General features: G+C 41.0%; 1 protein-coding gene across 2 annotated transcripts in view; it reads left to right on the top strand.

The window, feature by feature from the left end:
* The window catches only part of slc2a15a (solute carrier family 2 member 15a), a 29,315-nt gene extending 5,902 nt beyond the window's left edge, over positions 1-23,413 (top strand). The window contains exons 3-12 of one of the 2 annotated variants that reach the window (XM_026190335.2): positions 2,378-2,538; positions 4,354-4,478; positions 4,762-4,907; positions 5,204-5,336; positions 7,884-8,071; positions 15,998-16,108; positions 19,750-19,851; positions 20,022-20,097; positions 21,650-21,777; positions 22,411-23,413. In XM_026190335.2, coding sequence (XP_026046120.1) covers positions 2,378-2,538; positions 4,354-4,478; positions 4,762-4,907; positions 5,204-5,336; positions 7,884-8,071; positions 15,998-16,108; positions 19,750-19,851; positions 20,022-20,097; positions 21,650-21,777; positions 22,411-22,665 — 1,425 coding nt within the window. In that variant the 3' untranslated portion in view covers positions 22,666-23,413. Of the gene's footprint in view, positions 1-2,377; positions 2,539-4,353; positions 4,479-4,761; positions 4,908-5,203; positions 5,337-7,883; positions 8,081-15,997; positions 16,109-19,749; positions 19,852-20,021; positions 20,098-21,649; positions 21,778-22,410 lie in introns of both variants that reach the window. The other variant, XM_080287656.1, reaches the window with a different exon arrangement.
* The last annotated feature ends 1,549 nt before the right edge of the window (positions 23,414-24,962 follow it).

Genomic DNA, 24,962 nt, shown 5'->3' with positions numbered 1-24,962 from the left:
GGTTTTTTTTACTGAATTGTATTTAGGAATCTGATGAATTCACACATGTATAGATTCCTTATATTTTGCATGGAAAATGGAAAATTTGTGCATTTATTTATTGAAATGTACAAATATACACAGAAATACAGTATCCAAGGCAAAAACTGTTCAGTTCTGATAAGCTTGATTCAATATTTGGTATTACCCCCGTTTGTTCTTTAACACAGCCTGAACCCTTTGGGAAGCTTTCTTGTAATTTCTTTTAGACTTCATGAATAGTTCTCAAACATTTGTTGTCAATATGATCCCACACCACCTCAGTATATTGAGGGGGTCTTGGAACGTTTTGGGCCACCTTTAGCAAGCTGCTCTAAAATGATTTTTATTTCTGTAACAAAATCTGACCTTAAAAACCTTTTCCCAAAAAAATATTTACGTGAGCAGACTGTGCAATGGCAGCCAGTAATAGAATTTATTTATTCATTTTTATTCAGACAAACTAAAGTCTAAAATAGGCAGTGATGAGACACAGCTATGACTAATCAAATGGGACAAAAACTGAATGCAATTCATAAGAACACATGACTATCAGGAAATAACTAAACAGGGAACACCAACAGGGTAACAGGGAAACACTGAAGGCAGGATACGCTAAAGGAAAAAACACAATACACATAATAATCACGAACAGAAACTAGACAGTAAAGCTAATAGAAATTAAAATGCAGGATTACTATAAACAAAAAGATTAACCTAAAAAAAGAGATACAACAAAAGCTCTGGAATGTGTGCAGGGCTGTGGGAATGGTGTCCCCTGTCCATTTGACTTTACCCTGAGTCCCGGTTATGTGGAAGACAGGCCTTTATGTATCCGGTCGTTAAGTGATGACGTGACAAATCCTACTTCCGGGCCTAAAGTAGTCTGCGTTTAATATGGCTTTTGTGTTGTTAACATGTTTAATGTTTTGTATTTTCTTCTATTTGATCTCAAAAAGCTCCTAAAACAGTCAGTGATCACTGTTGACCTCCCTCGGCTTTTATTACCACTAACCATTTATTTAAGCTCAGTTTTTAAAACCTTAGGATGTAGCTACAGCCCAGCCCATGCAGCAGTATATGAATGACTAACCTCGTATTGTGGATGGATTATCTCAGTTGTTCTCTGGCTGAAGTTTGGTCCTTTTACAGCATCCTGCCATGCGATTACATTTGTTCCTGACCACCGAGAACACTCACGTTAACTTTTATCAAGTGGAAAAAAAGTTAGCTTGTTTATATTATGCTAACATAGCAGTGTCGCTAGCGGTCACGTAGCACATCATTATATACCGGCTAGCCCAACTTCAGTAACCCTACAAACGTCACTGCTGTTTAGTTTTTGGTCTTCATTTATGTTGGAAGTGATAACAGAGCTGTACATTTTAATTTGTTTCCAAAGCCCCGCAGTCAGGACATGCTATATTGTATTTAGATAGAAGCTAGCGAGCTAACTCCCTGCTAACTTCTAACTCCGTTAAATGTCATAAATTCCGTTTTCATGGATGCCTGGATGTTAAACTCAATTGTTACACCTGGTAGAGCAGAACGCTGATCATTTTATTAAAGATGAAAGACTTTAGACAGTTTTTCAACTCTCAGTAATGCCATAGTGATCGTTTGATATATGGACCTGCAGCGGAGTTTAGACCCAGACATGGCTAGTGACGTCAGAATTAACGACCGGATAGCAGCATAAGCCTCTCCAAACATTTCATGACTACACACATTAAGGCAGTGGGTGTGTAGTCACTGAGCACTTTGGAGCAGATGACTTTGGCACAGGAATGATGGTTGTGGAGAGATAGTGGACTGTGACAGTGAGAGGTTAAACATCCTGGTCAGGACTCCCTCTGGCTGGTCAGCGTAGGCACAAAGTTCTTTACCAAGTACTCCGTCCAGCCCAGCAGCTTTCCTGTTCACAGCTTTCAGCACCTGCCTCACCTGGTGTTCCTGGAAGACGAGAGAGCAGTGGCTGGTGGAAGCGCCTCAGCTGTGTCAGGGCTCTTTGTTTCAAAGTGAAAGAAGAGGTTTTAATTCTTATGCCAACGTGCTCTCATCAGTGGTGGAGAGGCCATTGCCCTCAGCCGGAAAAGGGTAGAGTGCCCACTCCGGGTCAGGGGCAAGTGACTGCCTAACGCGAGGACTTTAAATATCTTTGGGTCTTGTTCACGAGTGAGGGGAGCGGGAGATCAGCAGACAGCAGCTGGAAGGATGTCGACGCTGTACAGGTCATGGATGAATGGATGGGTGGATGCATGTCTTTCTTTCATACTTTTTTGTTTCTATTCTTATTTGATCTTATTTGTATGTCTGTTATCTAAATGCATCCTATTTGTGCTCTTCCTCACACTGTCAGTACATCAAGGACTTCTACAACAAGACAGTGGTGCGACGCAATGGAACAGGACTCAGTGAGGAGACCCTGACCCTCATGTACTCTCTGACTGTGTCTGTTTTTGCGGTTGGAGGTCTGCTGGGCTCACTCATTGTGGGGATGCTGGTCACACGCTATGGCAGGTATAACATTCGTCTTCATTTTTTTTTAAACTTAATTACTGAGAAGTATACAACAGTTTCTACTGTACATATGATAAGTAGTGCTGTCAGTGTTAATCTTGTTAAAATTACGTTAACGCCATAACCGCATTAACGCGGCAAATCTCCATTAGCGAGTTAGTGCGGATCGCCCCGTGTGCGGGACTGCACGGCATCAACGCATTAGCACTGTTAGCTCGTTAACGCATTAGCACCGTCCAGGTATGTGTGGGCTGAAATTTCATATATGCAACATACAATATAATTCCTTAAAAAATCCCCCCAAAATAATTTTAAAAACACCATAATACCTGGCGGAGGTTTACCCTGGTGCAGGTGTGCCGCGGTCAGTGGAAGAATCCGCGAGTTTCTCTGTGAGTTTCCCATTACGTCGTAGCTACTCGGTGCTTGTTGGAAGTTTAGGGGTTTTTTCGCTGTAAAAAGAAGTTTTCTTCCCACGCACAGCGGACACTAATGTTTTTGTCACTTTTTATGGAATCAAACTCAAAGTAAGGTCAGTACTTCCACGCTTTAAACGCTGCACGCTCATACTCTCTCCCGCAATCGATATGTGATCCATTGTTGATCTGCACACAGCTGTTGTCATGAACGTCGCACTCGCTTACGTCACTGTCGTGAGACATTCTCGCAAAAAAATCACGGTTTTAGTAACGCAGTAACGCAGCGTTCCTACGGGAAAGTAACGGTAATCTAATTACTGTTTTTGCAATAGTAATCCCTTACTTTACTCGTTACTTGAAAAAAGTAATCGGATTACGCGTTACTGCCCATCTCTGATGATGGGTTGGTGACACATTTCTCCTTTTTTCCACATTCCTGTCAGTCTACATTTAAATGAAAATAAAATCATATTTATAAGCTGATCAATTTCTTCACATTCATTCACATTCTTCAGATTTATGGTTAATCACAGCGTATGAGCAAAGTTTGTGGCTATTTGGGACTTAAACAGCTTTGCATGTGTGTCAACCTGATATCAGCGTGAAATAGTCACGCCGGTCCACCGTGTTCATTTCACACTATCCAAAGCATGAAATGTGTCGGGAGTTTCGTGTGTGGAGGAGAGGAAGAGATGACCCAAATGCAGGACTCGCGGTGAAAGCTGGTGTTTATTGAACGAACAGGAAATGACTGGCTGACTGAATGAACTGAGCATATGGCGACAACCTAACAGCAACACTGACGCTGAACCGAGATAAACTGAGGGTTTAAATGCAGCGACTCACGAGGATGATGATGAGAGACCGGTGAGTACACGGCTGAACATAATGAATCCAGAAATGGAACATGAGGAAAACAAACAGTGAACATGAACTGAAAATGCAGCGTCAACGACCCAGGAACCCTGACAAAGTGAACACACATGCAGGAGTTGCATTTCCAGCAGAGAAAGCTATACTTAAAACCAAGAAATCAGCAGTGAACAAAATTCACTACCTTCCTGAGTCCTGAACTGCCAGAATAGCTGGGCAGCTAATATGTATTTACACGAGCATGTGCTAACAATGCCTGTTTACACACATTCCTATATTATTGAATAAATGAAGTGTCTCCCTCTGCTATTACTGCAGCTTCTGCATGCATGTCCATTTCATGCTTTTGAGAGGCAAAGTGTGAAACCGACGCAGTGAACCGGTGTGTCTATTAAACATTTTGCAATGATCCTGGGTTGGTTATGACTGTGTGTATCAGGGGATGGGGTTTCCATTATTGCCCTTGCTGTTACATAAACCTCTGGGTCACTTACTTTTATGTGCTTTGTACGTGTACTTTCAGGAAGGGGACAGTGGTAAACACAACAGTGTTGGTGTTTATTGCTGCTTTACTCATGGGCTTTAGCAGGATATGTGGGTCACCTGAGATGATCATCATTGGCCGTTTCATCACAGGAATCCACTCAGGTACACACACACACACACACACACACACACACACACACACACACACACACACACACACACACACACCAGTCTGAGGAAGGCCATTCCCTGTGTGCAGAGGAAGAAATATTGGCAAAGCACCGTGATAAAAAACTATTTTTTTCCCAGTAGCCCTAATCCTCTTCTGTAATAAACACATCCTCATTCCCAACTCTTTATATACTTTATTTTCAATTAAATTAATGTTTAAAAGTGAATCAGAGTAATATCATAACAATCTTCTTCTTTGCTCTTATTCTTGCAGGCATCTCTCTAAGTGTGGTACCAATGTACTTGGGTGAGATAGCACCAAAGAACTTGAGAGGTTTCCTTGGCCTTGTGCCGAGCATCTTCATTGGAACTGGAGTTTTTGTTGCCCAAATCCTCGGTCTACACGAGCTTCTAGGAAAGGTAGTCAAGCAACCTGCGTGCGGACTGGACTGTAGCATACACTGCTAACAGTATACTTTAAATCAAACAGTCAAGATGTGATTGAAGACTTTCAATTTCAAACATTCAGAAGGTTTTACAAAATGTGCTCTAAAAGCTGTTTAGGAACCAAAGACAATGTTATACGTAGTCCCCCCATGTTCAAAGGCTTGTGACTGATTTGTTGCCAAACCAAAATGTTGCTATTAATGAATTATTGCTGGTGTTTTTCTCAGCACTTACTGTTGGTAAGCATAACTGTTGTGTTACTGTTGTAGGAGGAGCACTGGCCCCTCTTTCTTTCAGTGATTGCTGTGCCCACTTTCATCCAGCTGATGTTGTTGCCATGGTTCCCAGAGAGTCCTAGGTACCTGCTGATTGAGAAGCACAACATCCACGCTACCATCAGAGGTCAGTTTGCTTTTAGTGCAACATTATTTAGGTTGGAGGATGAAACAGCGGCACCGTGTCTGTAGGAAGGGTTAGACTTACAGAAGTGTTCAGTGGAGACATTGATTTCTTTACTGTGCTTCAGCAGCTTGTGTGACAGCTTAAAGAAAGCTGTAGAACTGATTGTATTATAGTAATGATCTGCAATAGATGCTGACCTGATTTAAAAAAGATGGAGCTGGGACAGGGGTGCTATATTCTGAGAAAAAAAATCTGAATATATGAGATTAAAATTATGTATTTAAAACTATTTTTCCATATGTCAGGAATCTTGTTGTTCATGGGGGTAAGATTATAAATATCAGTTAGTGGCTCAACTTTAAGAAAATAAGGATCAAGTTTATCAAGACCAAAAGCTTTAAAGCTTCGTGTACCTCCATGACAGAGAGAGAAGCTCAAAAGAAAAGAAAGCCTCCTTTTCACCAGTCAGTTTTAATCCTGGATTGAGGTGGTCTCGCAGTTTTAAACAAGTAACATGTGTATTTAAAACTGAGAAAAGGCAACCAGTCTTGATTAAAATCTACAGCCAGGAAATTTTCACAAAGCTCTAAGGTACCTGTGTGACTGTTTGACAGTGTGGAAGGCTGGAACTGGACACCAGTGATGATGAAGCCGTGATAATGTAAGCTCCACTTTGTTAGTGTGGCCAGGGGGTGTGATGAGGAAAAGAAACCAATGAGCACGGCACATTCACACACACTGAGACGGTGGTGTGGTGACTGGGAGCTTAAAAGCTTTACAATCACAAGGACACCACAAAATGCCACCCTGGGAATATCTAGTTCAAACTATGCTAGTAGGCACTCAGGTCTGTTATGCTTCGGACAGAAATGTGGTTCAGGGTGTAAAATAAATAGTTTATTGCCAGCTACGTAAAAAACAGATATCAAATAAAAGTTGTTAATTTAATTGCATCTACACTGGTAATTGATTCAGAGTTGTGGCTTATTAGTGGGGATGCCAGATGATGATGAAGTCCGAAGAATCATCAACCTTTACATGAGCTCTCACTAAGGTGCAGCTTAAACCAGGGGTGCAAAAGTAGCTGCATACCACAGAAAACACAAAATCAACTAATCGTAAAAGAGGGATTACAAAGACTTAAACATTCTGGGTCACCACAGAGATCCAGTGGGTTGTGCCTGAGCCTCCCACCGAGGCCCAAACATCCTGCAATATGTAGTAAAATTTGCATTCAAGGTAAAAATGACAAAAGTATATACCAATCAAATTGCTCTGCTCGAGTCCCAGATAAAAAACGGCCAACGATATGCTTCTGCAGCTACGACCTATAAACTCACCTGTTTACTCCCCAGTAAAGTAATTAAATTCATTGGACAAAATAAGAACATACCAGTAATCCATGGAGGAAACGCTTCTGAGAAAATAATCTGCAGGCAATCACAACAAAAGGACCAGCAGCCTCAATCAACAACCATATTCAGACTGAAGTAGCAGCGGCATGGATGTGACCTGTAACAGCTAGGAAGGTCAGGTGACCGAAGCCCCGGGTACGTACAGCAGCCGGCGTGCCAGAGAGGGATGCTCAGGTAGCAGCTACAATCACATGATAGTGATGGTGTGATGAACCCTAACAAATATGTCAAATACTGCATTTCTGGCCAATCGCTTCACCAACGGGCAGATGACACGAAGGCTACGTCCACACGTTTTCTCTCCGTTTTGGCCGCCCGTCCACACTGAGAAGCCGTTTTTGCTCAAGGAAAACGCAGCGTTTGGAAAACGCTCTCGAAAACACACGCATTTGAAAACGGTGCTTTCGCGTCGCAGTGTGGACAGTGAAAACGGAGACTTTCGAAAACGTTGACGCATGTTAGTCATGTGATGTAATAAGAAGCCCCTCGAAGCATAAGTAACAGAAGATTCAGCATCACCTGATCCAGCCCTAGCTACAGTATATATTATTTATCAAAAAAAAGATGTTAAAAACCAGCCAGTGTTACGTGTCGTAGACTTCTCAACCAAAAATCTCACACAACTGTTAGAACATGTGACTCAGACATACAGGCAGGTTGAAAGGTGCAGCTGTCGTTGTTTTATAAGATTCAGATCACCAATACTCCACTAATAAACAGGAAATGCAACATGCATGTTGATGAGGAAGTCAGAGTCGCAGGGAACAAGATTTTATTTCTAGGTTTGACTGAGGCCAGGGAAAGTCCAGTGTTCTCAGGTGTTGAGGTGGAAACCCAGAGGAGTTCAAAAGCTGTCTGCCATAATTACAGAAACATTGTTATTTTTTTATTTATATGTAAATCTCATAAATCCAGGGAGTTTCTCTCAGACCACAGTCCTCCTCCCCAGTTCACTATATATATATATATATATATATATATATATATATATATATATATATATATATATATATATATATATATACATATATATATATATATATATATACATACATATATATATTGGTAAGTATATGTGGTGTGTGTGTATTTTTAAACGATGCACTATAACCACGCTACTCTTTTCTCTTAGCTCTGAAGTGGTACAGAGCTAAATGTAACATCCAGGCTGAGATTGAAGAGATGCAGGAGGAGCAGCGTTCCCTGTTCTCAGTGGAAACACTGTCAGTATGGAAACTGATGCTGGATGACACGGTCCGATGGCAGGTGCTGAGTGTGGTGGTCATCAACATTGGCATGCAGCTGTCTGGCATCGACGCTGTAAGAACAGTAAATAGTTATACACACGTGTAGATGTTGTAGCAGAAATCAACCTTTTTGCATTTTTACAGCTGCTGAGGTGTTAAAGCATGGAGGAGCAAGAGAGTCACGCACATTGAAATAAAGCATGTTATGAATGGATCAGCAAGTCTGCAGTTAAATATGAATATAAAATATGAAACTCATTTACAAATGACTTTTTAACGTAATTTGTGGAGTGAGACATTAAATTAATCATGTGAGAATTTAACGAATAATAAATAATATGTGTAATTCTAAATAAATATTTCTAAATACGTTATTATTCATCCATCATTTAATTGTTCAAACAAAAAAAGGTTTTACACAAAAAACATTAAACACTCAACAAAATCCTTTTTTAAAATGCAGTAAGTCAAATGACTCATGAGGCTCATGTTAGCTAGTTAGAAGACATCCCAGCAGTACTATCTTACTACCATTGTTATTTAGTTAATGTGCTCTTCACAAATAGAGCCTGAAGCAGCTACTGCTGTTAGGACCAGCCCCAACATGATGTTACATCTACACTGTTACACCTGTCTCTCTGTCATTTTCATGTGTTATTTATTACTTCTACTGACTCGCTCTCTTCTACCTGCTTCCTACTCTACATATCACAGTGTTATTTGTGAACATCATGTCTTGGCATTCACTCTTTTCTCTGTATTATTTTAGGTTCTTTACTTTACAATATAAATACAGTATATATCTAAATATCACCATGAGGCGACTGCTGTTCTGATTTGAATTAATAGAAATGTAATTGAATTAAATAATACTCCGTGCAGATTTCTGCTTGACCTCCATCCTCTTCCTAGCTGCCCTAATCCTCTGCACTTCCTTCTCCTCTCTGTCTTCATCATTTTCATAATCAGATCTTCAAAGTACTCATTTGTACATTTCCATGTAATCAGTGTTACCCTGACCTGCTGCACACCCAGCTTGACCTCTCCCTCTCTAGCCACTGAATAGAAATCCTTTTGTTATTCTTTGTGTCCAGCCTCACATACAATTCCCCATAAACTTTTTCCTTTGCCATCTCTCTTTGCTGACTTCCCAGTAGTCCTGTCTGCTTTTTTCATCTTACGCGGAAGGCATTTAACCCTTGCCATTGGGTGGATTCATGGCAGTGTGGAGTCCACTGAAGTCTGGGACTGCAATGACCCAGACTGAGGAATCTTTGGAATGTGGAGACCATGTGGAACGGGCTCTGGCGCTGAAGCGCTCGCACTCACACGCTGACAGCATAGAGTCTGCTGGCTGCATGGAGACCTCTGCCCCAGGCTCAGACAGGGATTAGTGGGGCACTCGACTCTGGGAGAAGCAAAAGCCTCCACACAGCTCACACAAAAAATATATATTTTTGAGAGGACTGTTCCAAGAGCACAATTAACAGTCTTTAAGTTGGCAGACTCAGGCACAGGCTCTGTAAACGCCAAGATGTGAATGAGTGAACCTGCACAAGACAAAACTCTGAACTTTCAGGCTGGAAAACAGAAAACTCAGTATGTCTGTGAAGGTTCTCAGTCATCCAGGTCATCGTAGTCAAAGGAGCTTGCAAAGAAAAGCGTCTGGACTTCTTTAAGTTGCTTGAAGACGTTTCACCTCTCATCCGAGAAGCTTCTTCAGTTCTAAGGTCAAATGGTGGAGAGTCCCAGATATAAACCTAGTGGGAGTTTCCCCCCACAGAGGGACAAAAGGACCCCTGATGATCCTCTAATCGCCTGAGCCAAGGTGGGAAACTGGGTGTGGGTCCCAATCAGCCAGAGTTTCGGGTGTGTTCATTGTGAAACCTGGCCCCACCTTATCATGTGAATTCCTGAGATCAGATGGCCCAGGATGTGAGTGGGCGTTAAGGCGTCTGGGGAGGGATCTCAAAACTGGATTATAGATGGCAGAGAGTTGGTGTCGTAAACCCCGCCTCTGTTCAAAGATGGTCGCTCACAGTGGACATAGATGCTTCTTTCACTCCTCTTTCAAACCATCTGTCCTCTCTGTCCAAAAAACTCAATCTGCAGAGCAGAGCTGAGTGTCTGTAGGAGATGAAAGGAGAAGTTAACTGTGGCCATGGTGAAACTGGAGACAGTATCTTGCATGATTTACAGTATGTTTCAGAGGGTTTACAGCGAATGGGCAGAAATCAAGAGGAAAGGTGAGTGGTTCAGTGGAAAGTGGGAAAGCAGGTGTGTCCTTGTTTTTAAAGCAGTGGCAGCTATCAGTTTGACTCAGTTAAGTTAAACTGACAGTGCTCTTCAAACTTTACAAGGAATGCATGTTAGTGAGCTTGGAATTGCTAAGGAACAAGGGAATGAATGAGAACAGAGTACTACGGAGCAAAAAACATAAACTGTGAATCACGGTCACCATGATGGTGACAAGGATCTGGTGGAAAACAGCTGGTTCTTAAATACCAAGAACTAATTAGACATTGCAAAGCAATTGCAGGAGAGAAAGCCCAGGAAAAGCCACTTTGCTGTGAGTAAGCATGTAATTTCTGCTGCTTCGGGGGTTACCACCACAACAAGCACCAACCAGCTTATAGTCACAGTTCAGTGCAACAGCCTCAGGAATGGGGCTGAACAGGGTCCATTGACACTCAGTGTCCTCATTCTCTGAATCCTGTCAAAGCTCTGCCGGAGGTGAGAGTTGATGATCTCATGGGCCTCTGCTAGGAGTTCTCAGAACACCCTCCATATATGTTTGGGTGCACCAGGTCTGTCCAGTGTCCTCCACTGGCCACCTAATCCAACTCACCACCAAGTGGTGATCAGCTGACAGCTCAGTCTCTCACTTCACCCAAGCCTCCAGAACATGCAGCCATGGCTGATCCTCCACGTACGGCCCGGGGGGGTCTGGTCCCATGTACACTTATGGACACTTTTCTGTTTGACCATGGTGTGCAGTATGGACAAACTGGTTTGCAGAAGAGAACTGTGCAAAGAATCAGGTACGACTGGTTGGTTCCTCCCAATCACAACCCTCCAGCTTTCACTGTCATAGCCCACATGAGCACTGAAGTTTCCCAGTAAGAAGTCCCCAGGTGGAGCACCCTCAACCAGCCATCCCACTCTCCAGGAGATTGGTTCCAGAGCCCAAGCTCTATGTTGAGGTGAGCCCAACTACAGTATATCTAGCCAGTACCTCTCAATCTGTCACCTCTCACACTAGTTCAGGTCCTTCCCCTTCAGGTTTTATGTCCCCATTGCCAACCTCTGAAGCTGGGTTTTGGTCCGCCAGGGTCTCTGCCTTTGTCCGACTCCCAACACACACTGCGCCTGACTCCTACGGTGCCTCCTGCAGGTGATGGACCTACAGGAGTGTGATCTCATGCCCCATCTTTGGGCTGCACTCAGCCAGGCTCCATGGACTAAGGCCCGGCCACTAGGTGCTCACCCTCCCCCAGGCCTGGCTCCATGGCAGTGCCCTGGTCGCGGTAACCCCATCCTGGGCAGTGTGAACTGTTCCCTTAAGGCTCTCATAGGGTTTTCTGAATCGCTCTTTGTCTGGTCTCTCACCCAAGACAATTTCCCATGGGATACCTACCAGGGGGCAAAACGCCCACCAGCAAGCTTCCCCCTGGGATCCCAGGGACACACATACCCCTCTACAACGATAAGGTAAAGGTTTACAGAGGGGAGGTATTTTAATTTAGTAATGTATTTTAATGTGATCTTAATGAAGGAGTGAAAAAACTGTCTGACGGCCGTCTATGTCGTGGAAAAAACTGCTGAAAGACTAAAGTTAAAAACGGTCTCTGGATGAATGGTCACCAATGTTAAAAAAGATATCAGAGTGGTAAATGCCTTGTATATATGTTGTGTGTGTGTGTGTGTTTGTGTGTGTGTGTGTGTACTTCTTCTAAAAAAAGTTTTTAAAAAAGAGGTAAATAACTGCACAATTGAGGAGAGTCAATAATTTACATAAAAATTTACATATAAAAAAAAGGTTAATGGTTATATGGTTAATAGTGTTGATTTTTTTGTTGTTGAATTATGTTTATTTTATTTTTTAAAGAAAAAAATGTTAAAAACCATTGTCATTATAACCTTAATGGCCTGCTTTGCCTTTTTTTTTTACAAGCAAATTCCAGTTCTAATAAAATAATAATCATAATAAGTCATAATCTGGTCTTAAAGGACTTAAATAAGGTAAATACAACTTCCGATGAACAAAAATGTGATATATCACATGATACTTATTTTAAAATATTAGCTGAAAAAGTTGTGTTATTGCAATAGCAACACCTCGATTCTTTTCATTTTCAGCCGTCCTGTTTTAGATTTGCTGTTGAGTTTGGGATTATTTTCCTGTTAGTTTGTTCAGTTTTGGCCAAGCTTTAGCTGTTGGACAGATGACTTCACCTTTGACTCTACAATACTCTGGTATTCAGACAAGCCTATGGATTACTCAGTGACTACAAAGTGCCTGGGTCTTGTGGCTACAAAGCACTATGAGGTGTTTTTGCTGTGTATTGTGCATTATTGTCACATATCTTCACTTTGGTCTCATCTGTCCAAGCAACATTTTTCCAGAGGTTTCGTGGTTTGTTCAGCAGCTAAAGCTAAAACATACTGCAATGTTCTTTTTCCTGTTAGTGTTTTTTCTGGTGACTCTTTCAAAGCTAAATATTCAGTTTTGTTTTTTAATTTTACATTTATGAACTGAAAACAAGAACTCTGAGATTTAGCCCTTGGAGTTTCTCTGTGCACTGTATTGCAGTTCTGTAGCAGACGTTATTATTAAGAAATTATTATCATTATTATTATTATTAACCTAATAATATATATATAATTTTAATCAAAATGACCAATTTCCTTTCTTTAATAAACCACACAAAAAAAAATACAACAAGTTGACTGCACGGACTACTTTTGTCATTTGCTTTTCTTCAACAAAATGACTGATGTAGTGCCTTTACTGTAGACAGTAAAGATGACTTTCTGCCTTAAGTCGTGTTTTTTAAGTCACTGAAAAGCATCCTCTACTTGGTTGAGATCAGGTGACCTATTTACCTGAACAATATCCTGTGTCTTTACTTTGAGAAACTATTGGGTTGCTTCTTCAAAGCAAAGGGACAGTGCCACAAACATTATCCCTGTGCTGTGAAGTGCTGTCCAAACAGATCTGCAACATTTTGCTGAATCTGAGCAGTGTAGCTATTTACGCTTCAGAGTTCCCCCTGCTACTCGTCTCAGCATGCCCATGCCACCATATTGCCTCCACCATGTTTAAAACACGATGTGGTGTATATCAGGTCATGCGCTGTTCTTTTCTTTCTCCATACCATTCCCATCATTCTTGTATAAGCCAATCTTGATTTTATCTGTCCAAAGATTTTTTTTCAAGAACCGTGCAGGCTCTTTTAGTTATATTTTTTAGTAAAGTATCCTCTTGAGTGTGACCAGTGTTTTGCACCTTGTAAACCTTCTGTATTTACATGCATCAAGGTGTTAGTTTGACAATGACATGCCAACCTTCTTAAGAGTGCTCTTGATGTTGTAGAGGGGTTTTACTTAACCAAGGAAGGATTACTGTAGTTTTCCATGACACTTATTGCTGCTGAAGTGCATTCATCATCATTTGTTTACATTTTTGGTGATTTGGCCACTTTTAACATGTTTTCTAAATGAAGAGCTAATAAATAGAACTTCAACACTAAAGAATAAACTCCAGATCTCCATCTGTTAATTTTTTGTAAAATAATAAAGACCAAAACTGTTAGGGATTTACACTGAACAAAAATATAAATGCAACACTTTTGTTTTTGCTCCCATTTTCCATGAGCTGAACTTAAAGATCTGAAACATTTTCTACAAACACAAAGGAGCCATGACTGTCAAATATAGTTCAAAAATCTGTCTAAATCTGTGTGAGTGAGAGCTTCTCGTTCGCCGAGATCATCCATCCCACCTCACAGGTGTGGCATGTCAAGGTGCTGATTGGACAGCATGAATATCGCACAGGTGTGCCTGAGACTGCCCACAATAAAAGCCCACTCTGAAATATGCAGTATGATCACACAGCACAATGCTACAGATGTCGCAAAACCAGTCAGTATCTGGTGCAACACATCCAATGGAGATGTGTTGCCTGTGTGAGGTAAATGGTGTGCATTGGGCATAGAGTTGATCAGGTTGTTGATTGTGGGTCCACTCCTCTTCAATACTTGTGCAAAGTTGCTGAATATTGGCAGGAACTGGAACACGCTGTCGTATACGCCGAGCCGAGCGTCCCAAACATGTCTGGTGAGTATGCTGGCCATGCAAGAACTGGGATGTTTTCAGCTTCCAAGGAGTTGTGTACAGATCCTTGCAATATGGGGTCGTGCATTATCATGCTGTAACATGAGCTTATGGTCATGGATAAATGATAACCCCACCGCCACCATGGGCCACTCAATCCACAACGCTGACGTCAGCAAACTGCTCATCCACACAACGCCACACAAGCTGTCTGCCATCTGCCCTGCACAGTAAAAACATCTGTCATCAAAACACCTCTCCAACGTGGCAGACGCCATCAAATGAGAGCATTCGCCCACTCAAGGTGTCATGGTCCCTGTGCCTCACCAGCTGATTCTGTATTAGGCAACATGTTTTCTCTCTCTCTCTCTCCCCTGCCGGGGTGATGCTCATTATGGGCTCCCGCCCCTGGCCCACGCACCTGCTGCCTATCGGGATAATCACAAGGCCGATTTAAGACAGCAGCACTGTGTCACTCGTCGCTGGATCGTTGAGTTATCAGCGTCAGTCGCTCAGTAGATTGTAAATAAGGATCTGTGAGTTCGTTCCGTCTGTTCGCCTCTAACTATAATCTCTGTGTACAGATCTATCCCGGACCTTTCCCAGCCGGCCTGTCATCCCGTGGATGAGTGAGTGGATGGTGTTTCCCCAGTGTGGGGAGTGAAGAGAGAGAGCCTTTGGAGGGCGTCAGATTCCCGTCTTTTCCCTCACATACCCCGGAGCCCTGGACCCCCCTCCCCTCCCTCCAGCACTTTGTAAATAGCATCACCTGGTGTCGTTGTGTAAATAAAATCTGTAAATCCTGTAAGGAGTCCCGGTCTGCGCCTGAGTCCGTTAACTGAAACCTGACACAAGGTGGTTAAAGTGACAAACTGCAGTCAGGTCCAGACTCCGATGAGGACCACGAGCATGCAGATGAGCTTCCCTGAGACGGTTTCTGACAGTTTTTGCAGAAATTCTTTGGTTATGCAAACCGATTGTTGCTGCAGCTGTCTGGGTGGCTGGTCTCCACCTGGTCGACCATCCTGGAGGTGAACATGCTGGATGTGGAGGTCCTGGACTGGTGTGGTTACATGTGGTCTGCGATTGTGAGTCCGGTTGATGTACGGCCAAATTCTCTGAAACACCTTTGAAGACGGCTTATGGCAGAGAAATGAACGTTCATTTCACAGGCAACAGTTCTGGTTGACATTCGTGCAGTCAGCATGCCAATGGCACGCTCCCTCAAAAGCTGCGACATCTGTAGCATTGTGCTGTGTGATCAAACTGCATATTTCAGAGTGGGCTTTTATTGTGGGCAGTCTCAGGCACACCTGTGCGATATTCATGCTGTCCAATCAGCACACCTGTGAGGTGGGATGGATGATCTCGGCGAACGAGAAGCTCTCACTCACACAGATTTAGACAGATTTGTGAACAATATTTGACAGTCATGGCTCCTTTGTGTTTGTAGAAAATGTTTCAGATCTTTAAGTTCAGCTCATGGAAAATGGGAGCAAAAACAAAAGTTTGCGTTAATATTTTTGTTCAGTGTATGTAGAAATATTCCATACACTTTATGCAATACTTGTCTTTAACCCACTGTATTAAATATGGAAGTGAGCATTTCAATCACACCTTGACTGACTGTCAGATATTTACCTGCATTTCTCTTTCACCACAGATATGGTTCTACACCAACAGCATCTTTGAAAATGCTGGAATTCCAGCTCCAGAGATCCAGTATACCACAGCAGGAACAGGAATTATAGAGATCATTGCTGGACTCATTGGGGTAAGCATACAAATTAGAATTCATGCAATTATATAGCAGTTGATGTTACCTTTGTATTAGTGTTGTATTGCATTTTATTTCCACAAAAACAGATATTCATCATGTACAGAACTGAAATCAGGAAGTGATTTTGGGGCCTGCTTCCCTCCTTTAAGCTAAGCTGAGAGAAACACCTTGCCTAGCTGTTTCCATTGTTGCAAAATATTTTGAGTGCTCGAGTTTATCAGAAAAACACTATATAAGAATCAGTCCATCACATTAGGTACTAGTTTGCAACAGTGTCGATAGCAACAGCACCATCGTCCTCCAGTTGACACACACTGACTCACACTGCATTGCAGCAGACAAGGTGGCGCAAAGCTGAACACATGAACAGTAGCTGACAACAACACTGCAAATGCTGCTGCAAGTATTTATCAGACAAATGGTCAAATGGTGAAAATCCAGTTGTTGATAGGCCTTTATAGGTAATGTATATGAAACAGAAAATTTGGAATCACCAATTAACATAACACATCTCTGACCTGTGAAAGGAAGTAGGAGTGCATGAAGACTCCGTACAGAATGGCTCCAAAAAACTGGTGCATGCAATGGTGCTAACCAGTGCTAAGCAAGGAAGCAAGTTTATCATACTGCCCATATGTTAATGCGAATACACAGTCATCACATGATAGCATAATACTAATATTTGTTGTCTAAAAAGTCTTATGTCCAAAACTGAAACTGGAAACGTCTGAGAAAAGTTTACCAGCAACGTTATTTTTGTGCCACTATTCTGAGCGCACGTAAAAAATGTTTGCAGGTGCAAGTGTTGCATTTTGAGGAGAAATTTATTTTGAGCGAAGAAAAGCTGAATTTGAGCGAATAAACTTCATTGCTGCCTGCAAAAAATGTATTTCAGTGTTTGCTATTATCCACACACACACACAACAGCAGTCCCTCTCGCTCAGTTTTTGTATTTGCACTCGCAATGTGTCGCTCGCGCTCTCAACATTTCTGCCTGTGCGCGTTCAACTCTTTGTGTACATCGTTATAGTTGTACCACAAAACCAGCCAATCACAGACTTGGATGCAAAAAAATCTGATTGGCTGTTTTGGTCTCCAATCAGCTCGAAATGACGAAATGCAATATCCCAGAATGCATTTGTCCAAAACTCAAACGAGGCAGTTGCGGAGGAACACAGAGTGGCGGAGTTTGAAATATTACTCTGTCTGAGTCACAAAATAAACTTTAAAGATATTTTCATGCGAGAATGTTTCTGTGTAAACTTCAAATATCTGCTCGATTCATCAGGACATCACATATTTGCACAAGTGCTCTGACGTTTTCGGAGATGCCTGTTACCCACCAGCTGACCGCACAGCTGGACTGGCCAAAGTTTTATGTTTGTTTGTTTTTGTAACAGTATAAACAATGAAAGGTGGTGGATTAGTCAATTGGTCATCATCAACTCTGGGCTGGACCAATTACAACCAGAGATGGGCAGTAACGCATTACTTGTAACGCATTACTGTAATCTGATTACTTTTTTCAAGTAACGAGTAAAGTAAGGGATTACTATTGCAAAAACAGTAATTAGATTACCGTTACTTTCCCGTAGGAACGCTGCGTTACTGCGTTACTAAAACCGTGATTTTTTTGTGAGAATGTCTCATGACAGTGACGTAAGCGAGTGCGCCGTTCGTGACGACAGCTGTGTGCAGATCAACAATGGATCACATATCGAGTGCAGAGAGAGTATGAGCGTGCAGCGTTTAAAGCGTGGAAGTACTGACCTTACTTTGAGTTTGATTCCATAAAAAGTGACAAAAACATTAGTGTCCGCTGTGCGTGGGAAGAAAACTTCTTTTTACAGCGAAAAAAACCCCTAAACTTCCAACAAGCACCGAGTAGCTACGACGTAATGGGAAACTCACAGAGAAACTCGCGGGTTCTTCCACTGACCGCGGCACACCTGCACCAGGGTAAACCTCCGCCTACCCCACTCCTGCTTTACAGGTGAAAATAGAGCAACAGGACCGCTGAGTCTTTGACTTTATTTATTTTCTGCTGTGTTTTACTTGCATCTATTTGAAAGACTGAGTGTAAACACACAAAATATTTTATTTTATGAGCTGGAATGTGCAGAAAATAGGTTTAAATGTTAAACTAATTTCTTCCAGTCAGAGAATGTTGCATATAATTAAATGTTTGCTTGATGCATAAAGTTAAAAGATTAAAACTAATAAAACAAGTTTTAAAAAGAGACTTTTTCATCTGATTACATTTTGTATGATGGATTATGCAGAAAAAGTAGAATTGGGCTGAAAGATCTATCGCTTTATCAGCTACTCAGGTTGTAAATCGTGTTTTTAAAAAGTAACTAAGTAACTAAGCAATTAATTACTTTTGAAAATAAGTAATCAGTAAAGTAACTGGATTACTTTCTGGGGGAAGTAATCAGTAATTAGTTACTGATTACTTTTTTCAAGTAACTTGACCAACACTGATTAACACATCCGTATTGAGGGGAAGAGGAACAGTTTGTGTGGTACTTCAGCTACAATGAAAAAGACACAAAGCTGGAGTTATTCTGTGTTTTTGCTGCACAGCTGTTTCTTCTTCTCTCATTCTCTCCCCTCCCTCTCCTGTTGTTACTTCAGTCATGAAACTGATCAAAGATCACAAGTCCCGTCTCTCTTGTTTATCGCCCACTTTGCGCCAGAAAGAGGAAACCAGCGGATGTCGCGCTGAACAACAGCAGCACGTTTAAGCTTGATCAGCTGTTGTTAGAATTGATTTAATATTACTTTCTAGTATCAGCAGATGTTTGCTGGAAACAGCCAATCAGATTTTTTTGCATCCAAGTCTGTGATTGGCTGGTTTTGTGGCACAAATATAACGGTGTACAGAAAGTTGAGCACACACGGGCAGAAATGTTGAGAGCGCGAGAAACACGTTGTGAGCGAGCGCAAATGCAAAAACTGAGCGAGAGGGGCTGCTGTTGTGTGTGTGTGTGGATAATAGCAAACACTGCAATACACTTTTTGCACGCAGCAATGAAGTTTGTTCATTCAAATTTAGTTTTTCTTCGCTCAAAGTAAATTTCTCCTCAAAATGCAAAACTTGCACCTGCAAACATTTTTTACATGCACTCAGAATAGTGGCACAAAAATAACGCCATAGGTTCCTTAACAACTCAAATGATGTTGCATTTAAGTTGGAACAAAAACAGATTGTCACAGTGGTGCAAATGGATGATTGGCTCCACAAGTTCTTTCATGCTGCTTCTGACATTTGGTTAACTGAGGAGTGACATCATTCCAAGTCCTAACATTCAGCTTCCAGCAAAAGGAACGAAGCCCTGATCAGCAACAGCATGTTTTTTTGTTGTTGTCGTCATTTTCCCCCCGATGGTACCAAAGTATCCTGTATATTAGCATCAAATGTGAAACTCTAGTATTGCGACACACCTAACGACCATCCAAACTGCTATTTTAAACATCATCATTAGCCCATTGACTCTGTATTTCTAAGGTGAGCTAGGCTAGTGCTTCTCATTTTGTATGCTAAGTTGGTGTAAACACACCTTGAGTCGAAACACAAACACATGTGTTCCACTCAGTAGTGTCTAATAAAGCATCTGTCTCTCCTTGTTGAGTGTTTTACTATAGAGAAGCTGGGCCGCAGGCCTCTCATGATTGGGGGTTTTGCTATGATGGGTATCTGCAGTACTGGGATAACACTGGCCCTCATTTTACAGGTAAGTGTGTGTGTGTGTGTGTGTGTGTGTGTGTGTGTGTGTGTGTGTGTGTGTGAGAGAGAGAATACAAATTTAAAGCAGTGTTTAACAAAAAGACTCATTTTCGCTTAGAGAAGCTACATAAATACTGTCAGACTTCTTCAATGTTCTGCTGTTTGTTCTCATTGCAGGCTCATTTGTCATTCATGCGCTACATCAGTGTCTGCTGTGTGGTGGGCATTATTGCTGGCTTCTGTATTGGCCCAGGCAAGTTGCTTTATACTGCATGTTAAAGGACTGGTTCATTTAAATGACAACTATTAACAGATTTACCTGTTCAAAGTATTATTTTGTTGTGGTTATCACATGATGTCGACAGAAGCAAAAAACGAAAAAATCAAAACATAAGAGCCAAAAAACAAACTAGTTGATGCATCAAAGCGGTGGCTGCCTGCAAAAATCTAACTGCTGCCCATTTCATATTTGACAGTGATTAAATGGTTTTAACCCTCTCAGGCTCAAGTTTTTTGTTGCTAATGCACAACCAAGTCCTGCAGTGGTAAAAGAAACTCATAAAATATGTATGTGGGGTAATCAGGTTGTTAGTTTTTAACTGTTGGAAACAGCCTGCCTGGAGAGGGTTAATATCAAGTAGACAACATTATGTCAGCAGGCATGGCATTCATACAGCTACAGGCGAAACGATTTTCTTTTTCCCACATGTTTTAGAAACCTTTGGAATTTTTGGTATGTTTAATATCCATTTAAACGCGTGTGTTTGGAAACTGGAATCTTTTACTAGCCAGGATTTGTGGATGGGTTATATGTGAACTATTGCTGGGCAGAGCCATGAACAATAGTGTGTTTAGAGACTCGTGCATGATCTCAGATAAACAGACTATCACTGATTGCTGCTAAAAGAGTTTTAAGAGTTATATAAACCAGAATGTAATTTAAGCTTTTGTACAGGTGGATGACAATAGTTTCTAGAGTAGTAAACAGGTGAGTGTAGTCTGCTCTGATTGCAGCTGATGTGTGATGTTATTCTTTTGTAACCTGTGAGTTGCAGGAGGTTTGGGTTGCTCTGTGTAGTGGTTGAACAGCACCCTCTGCAGGTCATGCCTTTAAAAATTTGTCTCTAATTTGTCTCTGAAAATCTTTTGTACTGCAGCTCTAGTTACATTTTCATTTATTCAGACATTTAAAAGTTTAATAAATGCAATTATTTATAAAAGTGATATGCATTCAAATGTTCTAATTTGAAGTTCCCTGACTGTATATTTGACTCTAGGTTCTAGGACCTTCTGTAAGAGAGACAAATAAAGCCGTTTTTACTGACTATAACAGTTAAATATTAATGATATGCATTCTTTGACACGTTTCTCGTGTCCATATGCGGATTTTTAGGCCCAAAGGCTGTATTGGTACGAGAGATGATAAATGAACATGTATTATAAAATCATGAACATAAATAATATAATTGCTTGCACACACCCTGTTAATCTGCACATTAGTTTTGTAATAAAAACTATCTGTTATCTCTGTGTTTCCTCTGGATGCTCCGGCTTCATCCAGGTGCATGTTATAAAGCTGCATATGGATGTAAGGTGGACAAAGTGCCTTATCCTGATCAATAATTGGGGCTATAGGATGAAGAACTTTGGAACTAGAGACCAAAAGAGTCAGATTGTGTTTGTTACTTATAAATTGTCTCAAATGTGAGACTAAATGACTTGTGAACACTATGAAATCGCTGCGAGAGCATCCAACAGCAATGTGTGACTGATGTTTGGTAAGTCCTGTCTTTTTCCTGTTGCAGCTGGAGTGCCGTTTCTGGTCACGGCAGAGTTGTTTAAACAATCTCACCGACCTGCAGCCTACATCATAGGAGGCTCACTCAACTGGTTGTCCAACTTCACTGTGGGATTCGTCTTCCCATTCTTACAGGTAGAAGCTATACACGGTCGTGGATTTCTTTACAAACGTAGTATGCAGAGAACTGATTGATGTAGTCCTCGAGTACCCACTTATCCAGGATCCAGTTTAGGTCTTTATGCTTTTAATAGATTCCTTAAGAATCTATTAAAAGCATAAAGTCAGGGAGCTGTTAAATCAGGGGGAGCACACAGGATGGAATAGAGCAGCTGTCAGTGACAGCAGACAGGATACTGGTGAAGCCACTAACAGCATGTGGAGGAGACCGGGGTAGTTCTAGGTTTCAAAGTGCTTCGCCTACATCGATCCTGCTAAATGAAGACAGAAGGACACCGGTGCAGTCGTGAGCTGATGTGCTGCTGGCTGAGCTCGACTTCAGAACTAATGCTCAGTTTGCATAATGGGAGTAATGCAGTGTTACGCTTTGTTTTATCTCCCTCAAGTCGATATATCACTGTGAATGCCTCAGAAATCCTTCTCAGTTTCTTACTCCCTGTAGTCCAAGGAAACGTCAGAGTGTAAGAGTAACTACCTATTCTGACATACACAATGTCAGTTTACTCAAAGTGACATGGGTCACCTTTGATTTAAAACCAATTGTCCTTTTCTTTCTTTCTTCCATTTACCTGCAACACCAACCACCAGATGTCAGCCGGAGCTTACTGTTATTTAGTGTTTGCCACCATTTGTGCATCTGTTGCCGTCTATGTCTACATTGTGATCCCAGAGACCAAAAACAAGACCTTCATGGAAATCAGCCAGATGTTCTCGAAGAAAGAAGCAGTCTTAGAGACCCAGAGTCTGATCCATGTTGACCAGCTAAAGCTGCGGAAGCTGAATGGCTACGGTGGTCTAGAACATGCTTCGGTGGAGTTTGACAGCTCTTTGTCTGTACCTTAACTCAGACTTCACAGCCAATTCATTCCTTTGGTATGTACATTGTAACAAAACAACACCTCACCTGTACCCAGTGTGCTATAGCTGAGTGAAGTTATTCTGTCAACTGAATATTTATATCCAAGATTTGTAAGAAAATTTACTTCATGGGTGCTAATTCAAAAGTATTACTCTGGGAGCATGGTGACATCACAGGACTATACATATAGTGAAACAGCCAGACAGGTTGGAAACAATCAACCTGTCTGGTACGCAGACTTAAGACAAATGTCATTACATTTGAAAAACCCATTTCCTCTTTGGCCTGCTGTAATGGACCAGATCTGCCTATGGAACGGACTGTAACTCCCAACAACCCTAGTTTGATAATTGGGTAAGAAAATAGACGAGAGTGTTATACAGAGTTTCAATGGTTGTTCTACACTAAAATACTAGTTTCAGTTTCCCTGAGGTACATTAGGTAAGTGCCCTTGTTCTATCTCGACCCAGCAAATAAATATGTTTTTATGTCAGTCATGATTTCAACCTTGATTATCTTGGTGAGTACGGTGCTATGAAAAATGTTAGCAGTGATGTGCACAACTGCAAGAAATTGTAACCACAACTGTACTTAAAAAAATAATAACCGTTTTAATTATGTTGTCTGTGGAAGGGAAAGTATATTCATGAAAAACTAAAATACAAATGACCTCTGGGGTCATGGAAAAACAGGTCATTTTCAAATAAAGCCCAGCTAGTAATTCTTCTGAAAGGTAAACTTCATTTCTCTCCTCACTGTAACCAGTCATTTTGGGTTCTACACTTAACCAAAATACAAGTGAAAAAATAATTGTCCCAGAAGGAGCTCAGACACCAGCTGTTTGTCCCTTTTGTGTGTCATTTTACATTTTTTGGGTTTAAGCAGCTGATGGTTGTTTAGGTTGTTAGTTTCTTACAACTGACAAGTTCATATTCTGTTTAGTCAGCATTAGCATGTGGAATGGGAAGCAATTAATTAGATAAGATCTTTGTTGGGACAAAGAAAACATGAGAGGATGAGATTGACCCAGCTTTATAGAAATAATAAATATTAAACAAATTGTTATTTCTTTGATCATGAAAAACCTCAGATGCTGTGGATACTGTTACTGCTACTGCACTTTTATGTATATTTTAAAAGATGCTTACTGCAGACAGTTTGGGTGGTAAATTCTGTAAATTGGCTTTTTAGCCAGCATGAGTGAAATGAAATCGGACATGCACAGAATAAACTGTCTTCCTTTCAGTAGGAAACAAGAGCTTGTAGACACAACAGCCTGTAAGAAACGGGTTGTGCACAGTACCACACACAGTACATGACAGAAATACATCTTTTTTTAATCTTTTGTAGTCAGTAAGTCACAATCTAAGAAATCCAAATAACAAACTGCATGTTGTTAAATGTCACCATTTGTTCCATTTGTATATTACCTGATGTTAAACATGATGTTTTCTCAAGTTGGTCCTGATATTTTAGACTGTGTCATTACGCTGTGCTGGTTGAATTGTTTTGCAAAGTCTGCTAAAATATAATTTATACAGAAAGTGAAACAGTTTAAATACATGAAAATGTGTACATAAGTCTAAAAGTTGTGAATTGTCAAAAGATAACTACATAAATGAAGTCCTATACCACTGTGCTTTCTGTGTTTTCATTACCAAGCATAGTTGACTGTCATGTTCCAGCAGCATTGTACAGTAATAAGAAAATTATGCTACTAACATATCTAAACTGTAGGAAAGACAAAAGAATCCAAGGCACTGGATTTTTTATTCACCCTCAAAAACACAAATCTAACTCCCTGCTGACCTCTAGTGGTCAGAAAAGAAGTGTCTGCTAGTCCAGTCTAACTGAAAAAACCATTCTTGTAAACAATGTAAACAATGCCAAAATTATGAACATTTACACATTTTAAAAATATATTTAAGCACTGCTGCTTATCTTGGCCTATTACTACCTTCTGACTGCTGAAATAGTGTGACCCCATTAACAGAACTGTGCACCTGTACCCACACTTGCTCTGTTTGCATGTGGAAAAAAGCATCCAGGGGCCAACAATCCTCGTCTTTTTTATCATATACATTTAAAGAAAATTTCAATAACACAATCAAATGTGTGTTCAAGCCTTAACAAAATATCTGCTTTTCATTCACATATGGAGAGTTAAATAACCCAAAGATCTAGAATACCTGAAGCTTCAGTGAAGCTGATGAAAATTCATTATCTCAGGTTTTATGTGTGCATCCATCCATCCATTCGCTTCCGCTTCTCCTTTTCAGGG

This window comes from Astatotilapia calliptera, chromosome 13 (genome assembly GCF_964374335.1).
Source record: "Astatotilapia calliptera chromosome 13, fAstCal68.1, whole genome shotgun sequence".
NCBI lineage: Eukaryota > Metazoa > Chordata > Actinopteri > Cichliformes > Cichlidae > Astatotilapia > Astatotilapia calliptera.
Note: the sequence above shows the minus strand (reverse complement) of the source record. Positions and strands in the feature narration are given on the sequence as shown.